At 34.7% G+C, this 14,858-nt stretch overlaps 1 protein-coding gene across 2 annotated transcripts in view; it reads right to left on the bottom strand.

Annotated features, from left to right (window-relative positions):
• Nucleotides 1-6,921: 6,921 nt before the first annotated feature.
• LOC145263100 (low-density lipoprotein receptor-related protein 2-like) overlaps nt 6,922-14,858 on the bottom strand; it is a 599,989-nt gene continuing 592,052 nt past the window's right edge. Inside the window, exons 80-82 of one of the 2 annotated variants that reach the window (XM_080120027.1) lie at nt 13,477-13,564; nt 9,976-10,117; nt 6,922-7,345 (exon numbers count right to left, since the gene is read on the bottom strand). In XM_080120027.1, coding sequence (XP_079976153.1) covers nt 7,064-7,345; nt 9,976-10,117; nt 13,477-13,564 — 512 coding nt within the window. In that variant the 3' untranslated portion in view covers nt 6,922-7,063. Of the gene's footprint in view, nt 7,346-9,975; nt 10,121-13,476; nt 13,565-14,858 lie in introns of both variants that reach the window. The other variant, XM_080120026.1, reaches the window with a different exon arrangement.

The raw sequence follows: 14,858 nt of genomic DNA on the forward strand, positions 1-14,858 counted from the left end.
CAATAGGTTGCCTTGACATGCAAATATAATACTACAGTAGGTTGCCTTGATATGCTAATATAATACTACAATAGGTTGCCTTGACATGCTAATATAATACTACAGTAGGTTGCCTTGACATGCTAATATAATACTACAATAGGTTGCCTTGACATGCTAATATAATACTACAATAGGTTGCCTTGACATGCTAATATAATACTACAATAGGTTGCCTTGACATGCAAATATAATACTACAGTAGGTTGCCTTGATATGCTAATATAATACTACAATAGGTTGCCTTGACATGCTAATATAATACTACAGTAGGTTGCCTTGACATGCTAATATAATACTACAATAGGTTGCCTTGACATGCTAATATAATACTACAGTAGGTTGTCTTGACATGCTAATATAATACTAAAATAGGTTGCCTTGACATGCAAATATAATACTACAGTAGGTTGCCTTTATATGCTAATATAATACTACAATAGGTTGCCTTGACATGCTAATATAATACTACAGTAGGTTGCCTTGACATGCTAATATAATACTACAGTAGGTTGTCTTGACATGCTAATATAATACTACAATAGGTTGCCTTGACATGCAAATATAATACTACAGTAGGTTGCCTTGATATGCTAATATAATACTACAATAGGTTGCCTTGACATGCTAATATAATACTACAGTAGGTTGCCTTGACATGCTAATATAATACTACAATAGGTTGCCTTGACATGCTAATATAATACTACAATAGGTTGCCTTGACATGCTAATATAATACTACAATAGGTTGCCTTGACATGCTAATATAATACTACAATAGGTTGCTGTGCGATTTCTGATGAAGCCTTTTACAATTGTAACATTGTTATACCAATAGAATATTCAATGGATGTTAAATGAAGAAACATAAGAGGTGCACGTGGAAACACATGGGGACACAAAGTCTCTCACACATGCTTTTGCATTCAACAAATGCATACTCACTACTTGTTATTTTTTATTTTTTAATTTTTTTTTTACATGGGGGGGTCACCACTTATCAAGGCCCGAAGGCCACTTAGGGATAAGGGTTATTGCGTGTACAATAATCAATGATGATGATGTAGTAATCATTAGTATTTGGGGTTTTGATAGAGTGTCTTACTTAAGGGGGCAGTTTGTCAGGAGTTTGTTTATGTTGGACTTGAAGACGTCCAAGTTGTAGTCAGGTGGGAAACAGGCAAGCGGCAGAGAGTTCCACTGGCGTGCAGTTCTAAGAAAGAAGCTTTGCTCATGGAATCTACGTTTGGATTTAGGCACAAATAAAGAGTGGGGAAAATTATTGACAGTAGTTTCAGCCAGACGGGTGTTTCTCATGAAAGGTTGGCGAGGGGAGACGAGGGATTGGAGCTCAGACGAGCACCTACCATGGAAATAACGATAAAACAAAGACAGGCTCGCAACGTCTCTTCTGTGGGAGAGAGGTTGCAGGGAAGAGAAAAGGGCATCCCCCATTAAATCACAAAGTCTATTTTGTACTCTGTCAAGGCAGGATAGGCTGTTTTTAGCAGCTCCTGCTCAGATGTGGCAGCAGTACTTCATCCTTGGACGTACTTGGCTTTTATACAGATAGAGAATTGCATCAGTAGTGAGATATCTTCTGGAGCGGTAGAAGGATCCCACCATTTTCCCAGCATCCCTGGCAACAGATTTGATGTACGTGCTCCATTTCAGATCAGGAGTAACGGTCAAACCCAGAAGCTTGTCAAAACATGACAAAACAAGACGAGAGCCATCCATTTCAATTGATGCCAGATGGGGATCAGAACGTTGATGATGTAAAGATAGAAGCTTGGTTTTGGATACATTAAAAGTGACCAGCCACCTCTTCCAACATTGTACCATGCGCTCAAGATCAGAGGAGAGAGAATTAGAGAGAACTTTGTCATTTACGGCCTTTAATGTGTTGACATAGATGGTCGTGTCATCAACATAGATGCCAACGAATGATTTAAGTATGTGTTTTGGGAGATCATTGATGTAGATCAGGAAGAGAGTTGGACCCAGGATGGACCCCTGGGGGACTCCAGCATTAATACTGTGGGCCTCTGATTTCTGCCCATCAACCACTACTCTTATGAACCTATCAGAGAGAAATGATTTAATGATTGAGAAAACATTTCCAGTTATACCGTAGCTGGAAATCTTGTGAAGTAGGCCCTTATGCCATACCTTATCGAAGGCCTTCGATATGTCAAGAGCAATTGCCCTGGAAAGGAAACCTTTGTCAAGAGATTCACTAATCCTATGTGATATAACCGTTAGCACATTTGCTGTAGATCTTGCAGAGTGGAAACCATATTGCATGTCACTAAGAAGGTTGTTTCTGTTGAGGTGGTTGACTACTTCTTTATTTAATATGGATTCCAACAACTTACTCATGACACACAGGAGACTTATTGGTCTGTACTGAGAGGAAGATGACTTTTCACCTGAATTCTTAAATACAGGGCATACTGATGAGGTTTTCCAGGGTGTTGGAAAGCACTTCTCCTTAAGGCAACGGTGAGCAATCAAGAAGCACAATGCAATTAAATATCTTCTACATACGTGTATCTGGCTTCATCCTTTCCATCATTGCTTTATACATGAAAATATGAGACTTGTTGAGAATTTAAAGGTTTTATTGGGAGAGAATATTCTTTCAACAAGGGGAGAGACAGAAACATTGTTCCTTATAATATGTAACTTAAACTTGCTTTCTTCCATCTAAATTTTCCTAACTTATTAAAAACTAGCCGACGAACAGGAAGGTCAGAAGGAAATTTCTTATGTTTTTCTATATTTTCAACACACATCTGCTCTCTGGATGCGCTCGACACAACCTTTCTCTTTTCAAACATAAGTACCTCGTTTAATTGGAATATTACGATGGGATTGGGCTTTGTAGGAAAATTAATTTTCCAAGATGAGCTCCAGATAAAACCCTTATAAATAGAGACCGTCTTGATGTTATCTTCTGGTCAAACACTCTATGTGGTTAAAATAGTGACCACCAACAAAAGGTTAGAACCAGTCAAGGGTGTTTATTTATTTGGTTCCCCACTGAGCAAATTAAGCACAAGGCCGTTTTTTAGTGTGGGGAGGAAAAACCAGTTCCCCCGAGGGGGCACTCTGGCAGGGTCCAAAATTAGCAATTGTCTGATATGAAGGGTTTCCCTCACATTGACCAAACTAATTGACTTAAAAAGTAATTGTCCAATATGACCAGAACTGATTACTTCCTTTTTCGCTCCTGACCCGAAGGCCAAGAACAGCCTCTGTGCCTCTGCGCAAAGGTAATCGCAGGAGAATAGAAGAAAAAATGGTAAAAAGTGAGGAAGGAAAATGGGAGTTAAATATCAGTTCATTTTTTTTATAAAGCATCCAGGTAGTTGGCTTTCGATGGTCCTTGGGAACAGAGGGTCTGCTGTGTCAAGTTGTATGAGTGCACGCGTGTATGTTCACAGGTGTATGCTGTATTTCGAGCCTCTCAAAGTATTCATCATTATTGTAAGGAGATTAGAATGTGGATCTTGGGTTTATTTTGTGCAGCTGTGCAACTCTCACTTCCCTTGTTTTGTCCATTACTCTTCACATTCCATGAGCGATATTTCTGACAAAGAGGGAAGAATTGCTGTTTTTCTGGGTCAGAATCTATCCCATCGAAAAGTTATCGCTGGCAAGTTTTTGACGCTGAATAGTGTTTTTTTTTAGCTCCTTACACCAAGTGGCTTCTTGCCTTGTCTGGAGCGATTTCCATTTAAAACAATAAGTAACTCCCAGTGCTTATAATTTATTACTGGAATACAATTCTTACAAGAAATGAATATTATAAGAAAGCGCATAGCGTGGGGAGTTTTTAGTTAGAAGTTAATATGAACAAATTCTTTCATACACCTGTGTGATCAACTTTGAATGATAGAGAATAATTTGTTTCTCTTTGAAATAGGAACAATTCATGAAGTCGAAGATTTGGGGAGTATTCTACAGGGCGGGTTGAAATAATTTGCTACAACTAACAATTTTATTAATCCTTATCCTCGAGTGGCTTCCAACCAACGAACTGAAGCCAATGTCTCGCAAGTAGCAATTTTACACTCGTTAGGACGATATCCAACATGCTAACCTAGCGAGTAATTAGTAATAGAATTTTTGGTACTTGTACAGTTTAATCAAGACATTAAAAAATATAAAAAAAAGGTTATATTGTATGTATCCGTTATGGAATGAAGTTCTCCGAAAAAAAAAATTCACATAATTTAATCAAGTGTTTCTTTTTTTTTGGGGGGGGGGGGTCGGCGCTTTAAACTGAGTTGCGTGTTAAAAAAAAAAAATCAAAGTTGGCTACCTTCAACGCGCTGTCATAAAAACGTGCTTTTCCGATGTTAAAAAAAAAAAAAAGAAAACTACTCGATCAAATTAAGTAAATTTTCTTTTTCGGAGATCTTCATTCCGTAATGGATACGTACAATATAACTTTTTGGGGGTTTGTATTACTATACACATAAGTGGTCAAAAATCAAATATATACCAATATAACAAATAAATGTTATCAAAGGCAAAATAAGTTACTCTTCTACCTGTCTGGTAAGGTTTTTAGTGGTTTTACTCACTTTAAAACGCGCAATCTCTTCGAAAAATCATACAATGTTTATCGATATATTTTAAAAAGAAAAATGTCGGCATGCTCGTTATTGAACTCAATAAGTCTGGTAAAATGAGTTCAAACAAACAAATTATACAAAATACTGTTAGAAACCAACCGAATATATGTCCGCCTATGTCACGGTAACATATATTGAGCGAGTTTTTAACAGTATTTTGTATAGTTTTTTTTGTTTAACAGCAAGCATGCCGCCATTTGCATTTTTCAAATACATCGGTAAACACTGTATGTTTTTCGAGCCGAATAAACACTTTACATTAAATAAAAATACTAAAAATTCATCCAGTTTGGTAGAAAAGTAACTTATCTCGTCTTTGATAGCATTTATTTGTTATATATTTGTTTTATGACCACTTTTTCGAATCTATGTATATAGGTACCCCCCTTTTTTGGTATTATTATACAAACACCGTGACAGCGTTAGGGTTAGGGTTAGGATTAGGGTTAGGGTTAGGGTTAGGTTTAGGGGTTAGGGTTAGGGTTAATTCGCTGTCACGGTGTTTGTATAGTTTTACCCCTTTTTTTATCTATATATTTTCATTTTTTAATGCCTAGATTAAAGTACCGAATTTTCATATATATTCAACCGTTTCGTTATTACTCCTTTTTTTTTTTTACTTATTCATTCGGATCCTGTTTTGTACTCAAAATATCACAACGTACAAGATTGTGGCGTTAAAACGCGCAAATTGTTTTATTTTTCACTGCAAAGAAATCCTTATTAAAAATAAAAAATAAAAATAAAAAGTTTAAAGATTAAAAAGATAAAAAATGCTCCGTAAGTTTCATGTAAGTACAAAAAAAAATGCCGAAGAATATTTTATATTTTTAATAGAAATTTTATTTGTAAAATAATTTTGTATTTTAAGTGGAATGAAAAAAAATATTTCTTATAAAAATTGTTGAGTCGAATCTGCAAAAAGAACAAACAAACAAAAACCAAACAATCCTCATTATCGAACGACTCTCCTTGAACATTTGGTACTCCTTGGGCGTTGAGTTCCACGGCAATCAACAGAATTATTTAATGGTCGCTCCCTTAGTCCTCCCCTTAGTCAAAGCTAACGCATGCGCACGTAACATTTATCATTTATTTACTTACGTTGCCTTTCGCACGTTTACAAACATTATTTATTTATGTTGGCTTAACTCTTTTCATGAATAAAGAAAGTAACTAAACCATTTATTGATAATTTTTCACTTTTACAAACATTTATTTATTTATTTTCGTTGGCTTAACTATTTTCATGAAATGAATATTGAAAAAAAGTTTTACTCTCTATGAATATTAAAAGAAAAAAGTTACTAAACATTTATTAATAATTTCTCACTTTTACAAACATTTGTAATTCATGTATTTACTTAGGTTAGCTTAACTCTTTTCATTAATATTAAAAAAAAAATAAATAACTAAACTATGTATTGATAATTTCTCACTTTTACAAACGTTTTTAATTTACATGAGCGGATAAGTTTTTGGTAAACATTTATATTTAGGTCTACCTCCACAATTTTTTTTTTTTAAATGACAACTTTCATTGATAAATAAATCTACTTCTATGCAACGGGCACTTTACACCTGTCTCTCTCTTTTTTTTTTTAAATAGTATTTGCGGGTGGGTATGCTGACAACAAATATCAGTTAAATTTTAAATATCCCCCCCCCTCATGGTGTTTATTCCGAAAGCTGTTCTTAACATGAGGAGGTTGAGGGTGTTTATAAGGTGGACCTAATAAAAAAAAAAAATTACCAATTTTTTAAAATGAATATTAAAATTATTTCTTACTTTTACAAACATTTTTACACGCGCACATAAACAACTATTTTTTATGAATTTTTTCACTTAAAAATGAGTACATTTCAATGAATAATAAATCATTTATCATTAGTATGTGTTTTTGGTTTTGTGTGAATGAAACTTTTTGTTTTCATTACAACTTGGCCAAGATCAAAGTGCTACACTGAGTGCTGCGCTGCACTGCACTGCTGCAGTGCTGTACTTCCATTTCTTGTTCTCTTTCGGTGGAGAAGCACGCAGTCCTTCACGACTGAGACATTTTTTTTTTATTTTTGTACCTTTTCTCCACGTTAAAAAACGCCCCTGCTGTCTAACTCTGTCCCGGGGGGAGGCATTGTAAATAGGTACAACAATAATGAACCAATTTAAATCTTCCGGTATCCGTTTAAGGGTTACGAAATTATCAAGTTACTAAGCCAACGTCAGTAAATAAAAAATGTTACGTGCGCATGCATTAAGCCTTGACTAAGGTGGGAGGGGGACCAAAGGAGCGACCATTAAATAATTCTGCTGGTCGCCATGGAACTCAACGCTCAAGCAGTACCGAACAATTTTATTTATTTATTTTAAATTTCCTATAGTTCCCCAAGTTTAACCAATCCGGCCGTGTCTTTATCCGTGTCTTCCGTTGGATCGAACGCTCGGCCTGTTTTTAAGGTCACATACAAATTTTCGTTTTTGGATTTTGATTTTGTGCTCTCTGCTTGTTTTTCGCTTGTTTTGGCTTCAGGGCTTTGTTGTCTTGCACCCGGGGCTGAAGGAGCTTTCTTCTGTAGCCGTTCAACTCCGTACATGGGGTTGCTGAAGTTCGTTGGACATGTCGGATTTTCCGAACTGTATTCACTCTCGAGAGGATTCTAAAAAAAAAAAAAAAAAAAAAAAAATTGAATTAATAAAATATAAATAAATAAAACATAAAACCTGGTAATGTTTAACGGTCGCGGCCAGAGATTAATGCAAGAAAAATTTAACATAGCCGTCGTAAATGTTTTTTTTTTTTTTTTTTAATATTATTAATTTATATTATTATTCATAAATATTATCAAATCAGAAATCATTTTTAGTTATAATTCGAGTTTCGTTTTTAGATAAAAACGGCATCAAATAAAATTCAGTGGCCATTTTGTTTTGATTTAGTTTATTCACATAATGTTGGCACATATCAAGTGTGTTTGCTTTTCCCAATTGCACATGCATAATGCTAAACGGATTTTAATTGGAAAGGATTCGTCATAAATATAAAATAATAGACATGTGCAGGTTTTCGCGACCAAGATTTATTTTTTATGTAGAGTGCGTTTTTTAATATATATATATATATATATATATATATATATATATGATAAAAATTACTACCTGAACAGTAGTAGAAACTCGTTATGAAGCAAGCGAACAACAGAAGATGTTGTATTTGAGAGAAACAGCCTGTATATACTGATGTTTATTAGCTGTTTTCTTTTCGGATAAATTTCATATCAGAGATAAAGCGCCTTTCTAGGGCTTTCCTCGTCTAAGTTTTATAGGATGATGCTTTTTGGGGGTATTTCATAGCATATCTTTTAAAACTTTATATAGTCATGTTTGGAGGGTATTTCGTCTTATAGATACTATTGGGTCATCAGGAGAGAATATGCACCGTTTTGGGGCCTTCCTCTCTCTATATATATACAAAACTTTTGAATAAACTATTTAAATCAAAGCCACACTCAATGATTTGAAAATCATTCCCTCTCATGTTCATCATGCCATAAAAAACCTCAAAGGTGTGTGGGTCTGATCTTATCCTTGCTATATTACTTTAAAAAATGCTCACCGAAGTTGCCCCAGTTGTTTCCAAACTCTTCAGCAAAGGTCTAATCGAATCTTGCTTTCCTGACTGCCGGACAATCGCGCTTCTATGGTAAGAATTCTGATGCAAGAACTGACCCACTCAATTATCGTCCCTTTAGTCTCTTAACCCTAACCCTAACCCTAACCCTTCCCTCTATTTGCCCAAATCTTTGAGCTCTCAATCAATCAAACACGAGCCCACCACCACAGATAATAAACTTCTTTCTGACCGACAGTATGGATTTGGCAAACTCGTTCTATTACAGATATTCTGACTGTAATCTCTGGACGTATATACCACACACTGGATAAGACAGAGGAGGCGAGGGCAGTAGCCCTAGACATATTTAAGGCTTTTGACAGGGTCTGGCACAAAGATCTTCCAATGAAAATTAAACAGAATGAATAATTAATATAATTAAATTCTTCTTATGCAAGAGAAAAATCAACGTTGTCATCAATGGCTGTAGTCAAAACAACTCGATATAAATCCAGATGTACCGCAGGGGTTGATATTGGGATTCCTGCTATTCATAAATGATCTTGTTGATAAAATCCACTTCGAGATGGGTATATTTGCTGATAACACCATGTTCTATGGCAGATACAAGGGGAAAACGAATGAACACATATGGCTGAAACCTTAGAGGAAGATCTTCAGTCTGTAATGGAATGGGAACATAAATGGATGGTAACGTTCAATGCTGCAAAGACTAAACTGTTTTCATTTGAGAATTGCAAGAAACCTTCTCAACCACCGATCGCCATGACTGATAATGCACTGCCTGAAAGCTCGTTTAATATTCACAAGCAACATGAATTGGAACAAATATATTGAGAAGGTTGCAAGGAAGGTGGGTTCTCTATCATACTAGAAAGTTGCTTACATCAGCTTATACAAGGTGTCCAAAAAGTCACTGACAGGTTTTAAATTTAAATAGATTCTTTATTTTTGATGATATCTTTCTGTAATTTTAACACAAGCTGACTAAGACATTGGGAATTAAAAAAAAAAAAATGCAAAACTCAAACAATCTTTATTCATGAAAAATAATGTCTTTTTCATGTTGCCCATTTTCAGCTTCGCATACTTGTGCTCTTTCCGAAACATTATGACAGATTGCAGAATCTCTGGATTGCGATTTAACTCCCTTATTTCGTTCCTGATGTTTTCCTTCAATTCTTGCAGGGTTTGAGGTTTGTTGACATAGACTCATTGTTTAAGATATCCCTACAAAAAAAAAGTCGGGGCTAGTCAAGTCTGGGGGTGTGGTGACCATTTGACATTGCCATAGCGAGAGATAATGTTGTCGCCAAAGCATTGCTTGATTTGGGTAAAACAATTTCACAACATGCGTACGTTGTTCAGGGCTATACTTATCCAGAATTAATTTCCGAAATATTATCTGTAAAATATCTGAAATAGAGAAAAAAATCATCGAAGGTAAAATGACAAAGATTTTTAACTCTTCAGTGACTTTCTGAACATCCTATAGCATGGTGATCATGTTCCACCATAACTGATCTTGTTGTCTCACCTAACACTTATCTCCTAGAGTTGCCACAGGACCTTGATAAGCGATGACCCTTCCCTCCTAAAGTTAAAAGACAAAAAAAAAAAAAAAAAACACTATGAGAAATAAAAGAGGTTACTTACAACTTCTTGACCCGACATGATGTCATAGCTGAGAGGTGGTGTACCGATGTTGACGTCATCGCCATCTTGAAATGATACGGCACCCAACTGGGTGTGAGGCAAGGACGCACCTGTAATTTGGGGCTTGTTTAAAAAAAATTTTCTGCTGGCAAAAAAAAAAAAAAAAAAAAAAATAGAAATGATCAGATAAAAATGTTACAGTTTTAGTTTGTATTTTAATTTTTTTTCAATCGGCGGAAGAATGATTATACAGGCAGTGCTTAGGTTGTATGATAGATAATCAAGCAAGTAATGTGATAATATGGACGATCCGGCACCACTCCACTCCGTCAGTGTAAAGAAGTAAAAGAAAAAGAGGAAATAAGTAAATATCAGTAAAACAAAGTTATAGGAAGTTGTTCACTAAGATGCATAAAAAGCAGCAGAAATAGGATTGTTAATCAAAGTGTGGCAGTGATTGGGACAAAAAGATTCAGACAATATCTGATAGATCAGATCTGTAATATATATATATATATATATATATATATATATATATATATATATATATATGTGTGTGTGTATGTATATATATATTAAATTAAACTGGTCTGCAGTTTAACTTGTTGCTGGCTAGCTTGCTCTTACTTGTTGCTGGATGTTAACATTTTGAACCGAGAGAGAGAGATTTAGCTGTTGTACAAAGCTAAAACTCTGTAACATCATCTTGGTATAGATACTCCCTCAGGCATTTGTCTATAAAAATTGTCCTGTGGCGATGGAAAAGTTGTGATGCGTGTATGCCTGAAATGCTGGAAACATGTAATAAGTGATCTGCCATCATCATATGTATGTATGTGTGTATGTTTGTATGTATGTATGCATATGTGTATGTATGTTTATATATGCACATGTGTTTGTATATGTATGTATATCTATGTATATATGTGTGTAAATATGTTTATGTGCGTTTGTATGTATATATATATATGTTTGTGCGTATGTATGCATATGTATGTGTATATATGCATATATATATGTTTGTGTATAAATGCATATATATATGCGTATGTATATGTAGGTAAATGTATGTATATGTGCATATGTGTACGTATTTGTATGTGTATATGTATGTATATGGGTGTTTGTATTTGTATATGTGTGTGCGTATGCATATGTATGTATATGTGTATGTATGCATGCGTGTATGTATATGTATGTGTATTATGTATTGTGTATGTATGTAAGTATGTATGTATGTGTGTATGTTTATAGATATGTATGTGTGTATGTATGTGTATGTATGTATGTATGTATGTATATGTATGTATGTATACCAATGACCGTCTTCAGTGTCATGTCTGCTTGAGTGTGTGAATTCGCCGTCAGAACTAAATAAGTCATTTTCAGGCTCATGGACTTTCAGTATCTGAGGGAGTGGCACTCGTCTGACAAGACGTTGTAATCATCATATATGTGTATATATATGCATGTAACAAACAAATGACAAAAGTCTATATTCCAAATTTCATGATGTTGACCATCTTACAATTTATTCCTTTAAGTATATTGACATTCACAATTCTTGACAGTAACTGTTTCGTAGCGCAAAATCATTTGTTTAATTATTATATCAAGCAATGAATCTGTTCTGCCCTTAACTTCTCAGAAGAGTTTATTACGCCATTAAAATAAAAAATAAAAAGGTAATTGCAACTTCTCTTCCAATTTTCTGATTTTGTAATCATGCCTAAATACATTTTCTTTTCTTTTAATGGTTTGATAAGAGGAGTTAAGGGCAAAACAGATTCATTGATTGATATAATATTTAAAATAGATTGCTGGCATGTTAAGCTTCTACCTTTCTGACTCGATTCGTTTAGAGAGTGCTTAACATTCACTGGTAACATGAATTGAAACAAATACATTGAAGACATTGCCAATACTGGTGCAAAGAAAGTAAGCTTGCAATACTAACGAATAATACACCAATACTAACGAATAATGCAACACTACCCCATTGATTACTGTACACACAATAACCCTTATCCTCGAGTGGCTTCTGGGCCTTGATAAGGGGTGACCTCCATGTAAAAAAAATCAAAACAAAAACAATTACTCGCATCAGAGAGTATCCTATATATTAATATATTAAATCTATTTTAATTTTACTTGTCTTGAAAAGCATACTACAAATGGTATGATAGTTATTGCTACACAATCATGAGTATATTTCAGTCAACTAGTTAAATATGTGTGTGTGTGTGTGTGTGTGTGTGTGTGTGTAAAAGACACTTTGTGTCTGTGTCTTTGTTCTCTATAGATTCCGAAGCAGTATAAAATTAACCTATTAGGTTGAGAATAAAGTTCTTGCAGAATTTTTAATTTTGATTTCAAATGATGTATTTTCAAATAACTTTTCGTTATAACACCTTTACTTTATATCTCATTTTAAAGAGCGTTTTTCACTTTATCTAATCGTTTAAATTACAATCGTTTTAAAACAATTATGTCTTCTTTTCAGAACGTTGAATACAAGATCAAAAAAAAAAGAAAGCAAATTCGCACAATTTTTTTATTTCAATTCAAGCTAGGCCGAAAACTGCTGAAACAGCTGCAATATCAATGAAACATTTAGCCCAGAAACCACTACTGACCGCACAGCACAATGGTGGTTTAAGAAATTTTGTGACTACGATGAGAGTCTTGAAGTTGGTGAGCGTAGTATTCGACTATCGGATGTTGACAACAATCAATTAAGAGCCTTAGTCAAAGCCAATCCACATACAACTGTTAAAAAAACCTGCTTCTAACGTAACATATACAAAGATTTCCAACAATTTGAGAGAGATTGGAAAGACAAAAATCTTGGTAAATGGGTGTCTCATGAATTGAATGACAACCAAAAGAAACGCTGTTATGAAGTGTCATCTTCCTTTCTTTTATGCAAACCAGAACGAGGCGTTTCTCGACGGGGTTGTGACTTGTGATGAAAAGTGGGTTATTTACAACAACCAGCGATAATCAGCTCAGTGGTTGGATGCCGACGAAGCTTCATAACACTTCTTGAAGCCAGAGTTACACAGAAAGAAGGTTATGGTGACTGTTTGGTGATTTGTAACCGGTAGAAGTTAAACAAATTGGGCTATGAATCTCTGCCTCATTCACCACATCTCCAGACCTCTCATCTACCGACTACCACTTTTTTAAGCATCTAGAAAACTGTGTGTGAGAAATGCTTAAAAAACCTAAGCGATATCAAAAACACCTTCAGCGACTTCATCGCCACCAAAACGCAAGATTTTTACGTTACAGGCATGAATACACATATTTTGTGTTGGTAAAGTGTGTTGATTCTGATGGTGCTTATTTCGATCAATAATTTTTTTTATTTAAGCCAGGATATGTTCATCTGAATTTAAAAGTTAAAAATCGCAAAAACTTTCTTGTCAACATGATAGTTATAATAAAATAATTTTGTAACAGAAATAAAATTCGCTTTTTATAAGATGATCAACTCACCCTCGTTTTTTCATGAAGAAGAAACCGCCCAGCACAACGGCTGCAATAAGTATTAACAACACAATAGGCACAACAATGGCAGCAACCTCTGTAGATAAAAACCAAAAGAATAATGGTAATTGGAGTTACACAGGAAACATAGCTGACACAGGTCAGAAATAGACATATCAGAACGGGCATTTTAAATCAATATAATTCATTTGATGCATATTGTTATTAATTAAGCATGATAATTAATAACGTTGTCTTTCAGATTTATTAAAGCATCATTTATATTTTTCTGCAATATTCTCACCCGCGTTAAGCTGAAAAAGACTTTTCACATCACACCCACGTTCCGTTTACAAACCAGAAATATTAAATGAAACATGTCCCATCTTTTACACAATAACCAATAGAGAGTGTCTGTAGCAGCAGTGTTACAAACAACAGCAATCACAACAACTGCTTCAACAACAATAACAGCAACCATGACAACAACAATCACAGCAATTGCTTCAACAACAATCACAACAACCATGACAACAACAATCACAGCAATTGCTTCAACAACAATCACAACAAACATGACAACAACAATCACAGCAATTGCTTCAACAACAATAACAACCATGACAACAGAAATCAACAATTGCTCAACAACAGTAACAATAATCATGACAACAGCAGTTACAACAATTACTGCAACAATAATGATAACAACTATGATAACAACAATCACAACAATTGCTTCAACAACAATAACAACCATGACAACAGCAATCACAACATTTGCTTCAACAATAATGACACCAACCATTACAACAGCAATCACAACATTTGCTTCAACAATAATAACAATCATGACAACAACCATAACAACAATAATCGCAACAATTGCTTCAACAACATCAGCAACAACAAAAATAACAACGACATCAAGGATCCAACATAACGACCAACTGCACGTATGTGGATTGATACCATTACAATATTCTCTCACACACACACACACTGACATACACACACACGCACATACATGCAGACACACATGAATTCGCTCTGCTCTTAAACAGCGAACGTAGATACAAACATTTTTCTAGCATGAACTTTTCTTTGTTCCCAGCAAATGGGACATCAATTTTACAAATGGAATCGCCAACCTTTTCCTCGTCCATATTTTCTGGACATATTATCGTCTGGTTTTCTTCTCCAATATTTACATGTTAACGAAAATGTTGTTGTCCATATTAGCCATGAACTTTGACCTTTTTCTACGTGTCGTGTTTCTTTTTACGACATCATCTATTCCCCGTCATTTCCGGAAAGTGACTTAGTTGATGATAGAATTGAACAGCAAAGAAGAAGAAGACAAGCATATTCTTTTCGTGTCTTTTAAAGAA

Source organism: Euprymna scolopes, chromosome 38 (assembly GCF_053919585.1).
Source record: "Euprymna scolopes isolate OS-2025 chromosome 38, ASM5391958v1, whole genome shotgun sequence".
In the NCBI taxonomy this organism is placed as follows: domain Eukaryota; kingdom Metazoa; phylum Mollusca; class Cephalopoda; order Sepiida; family Sepiolidae; genus Euprymna; species Euprymna scolopes.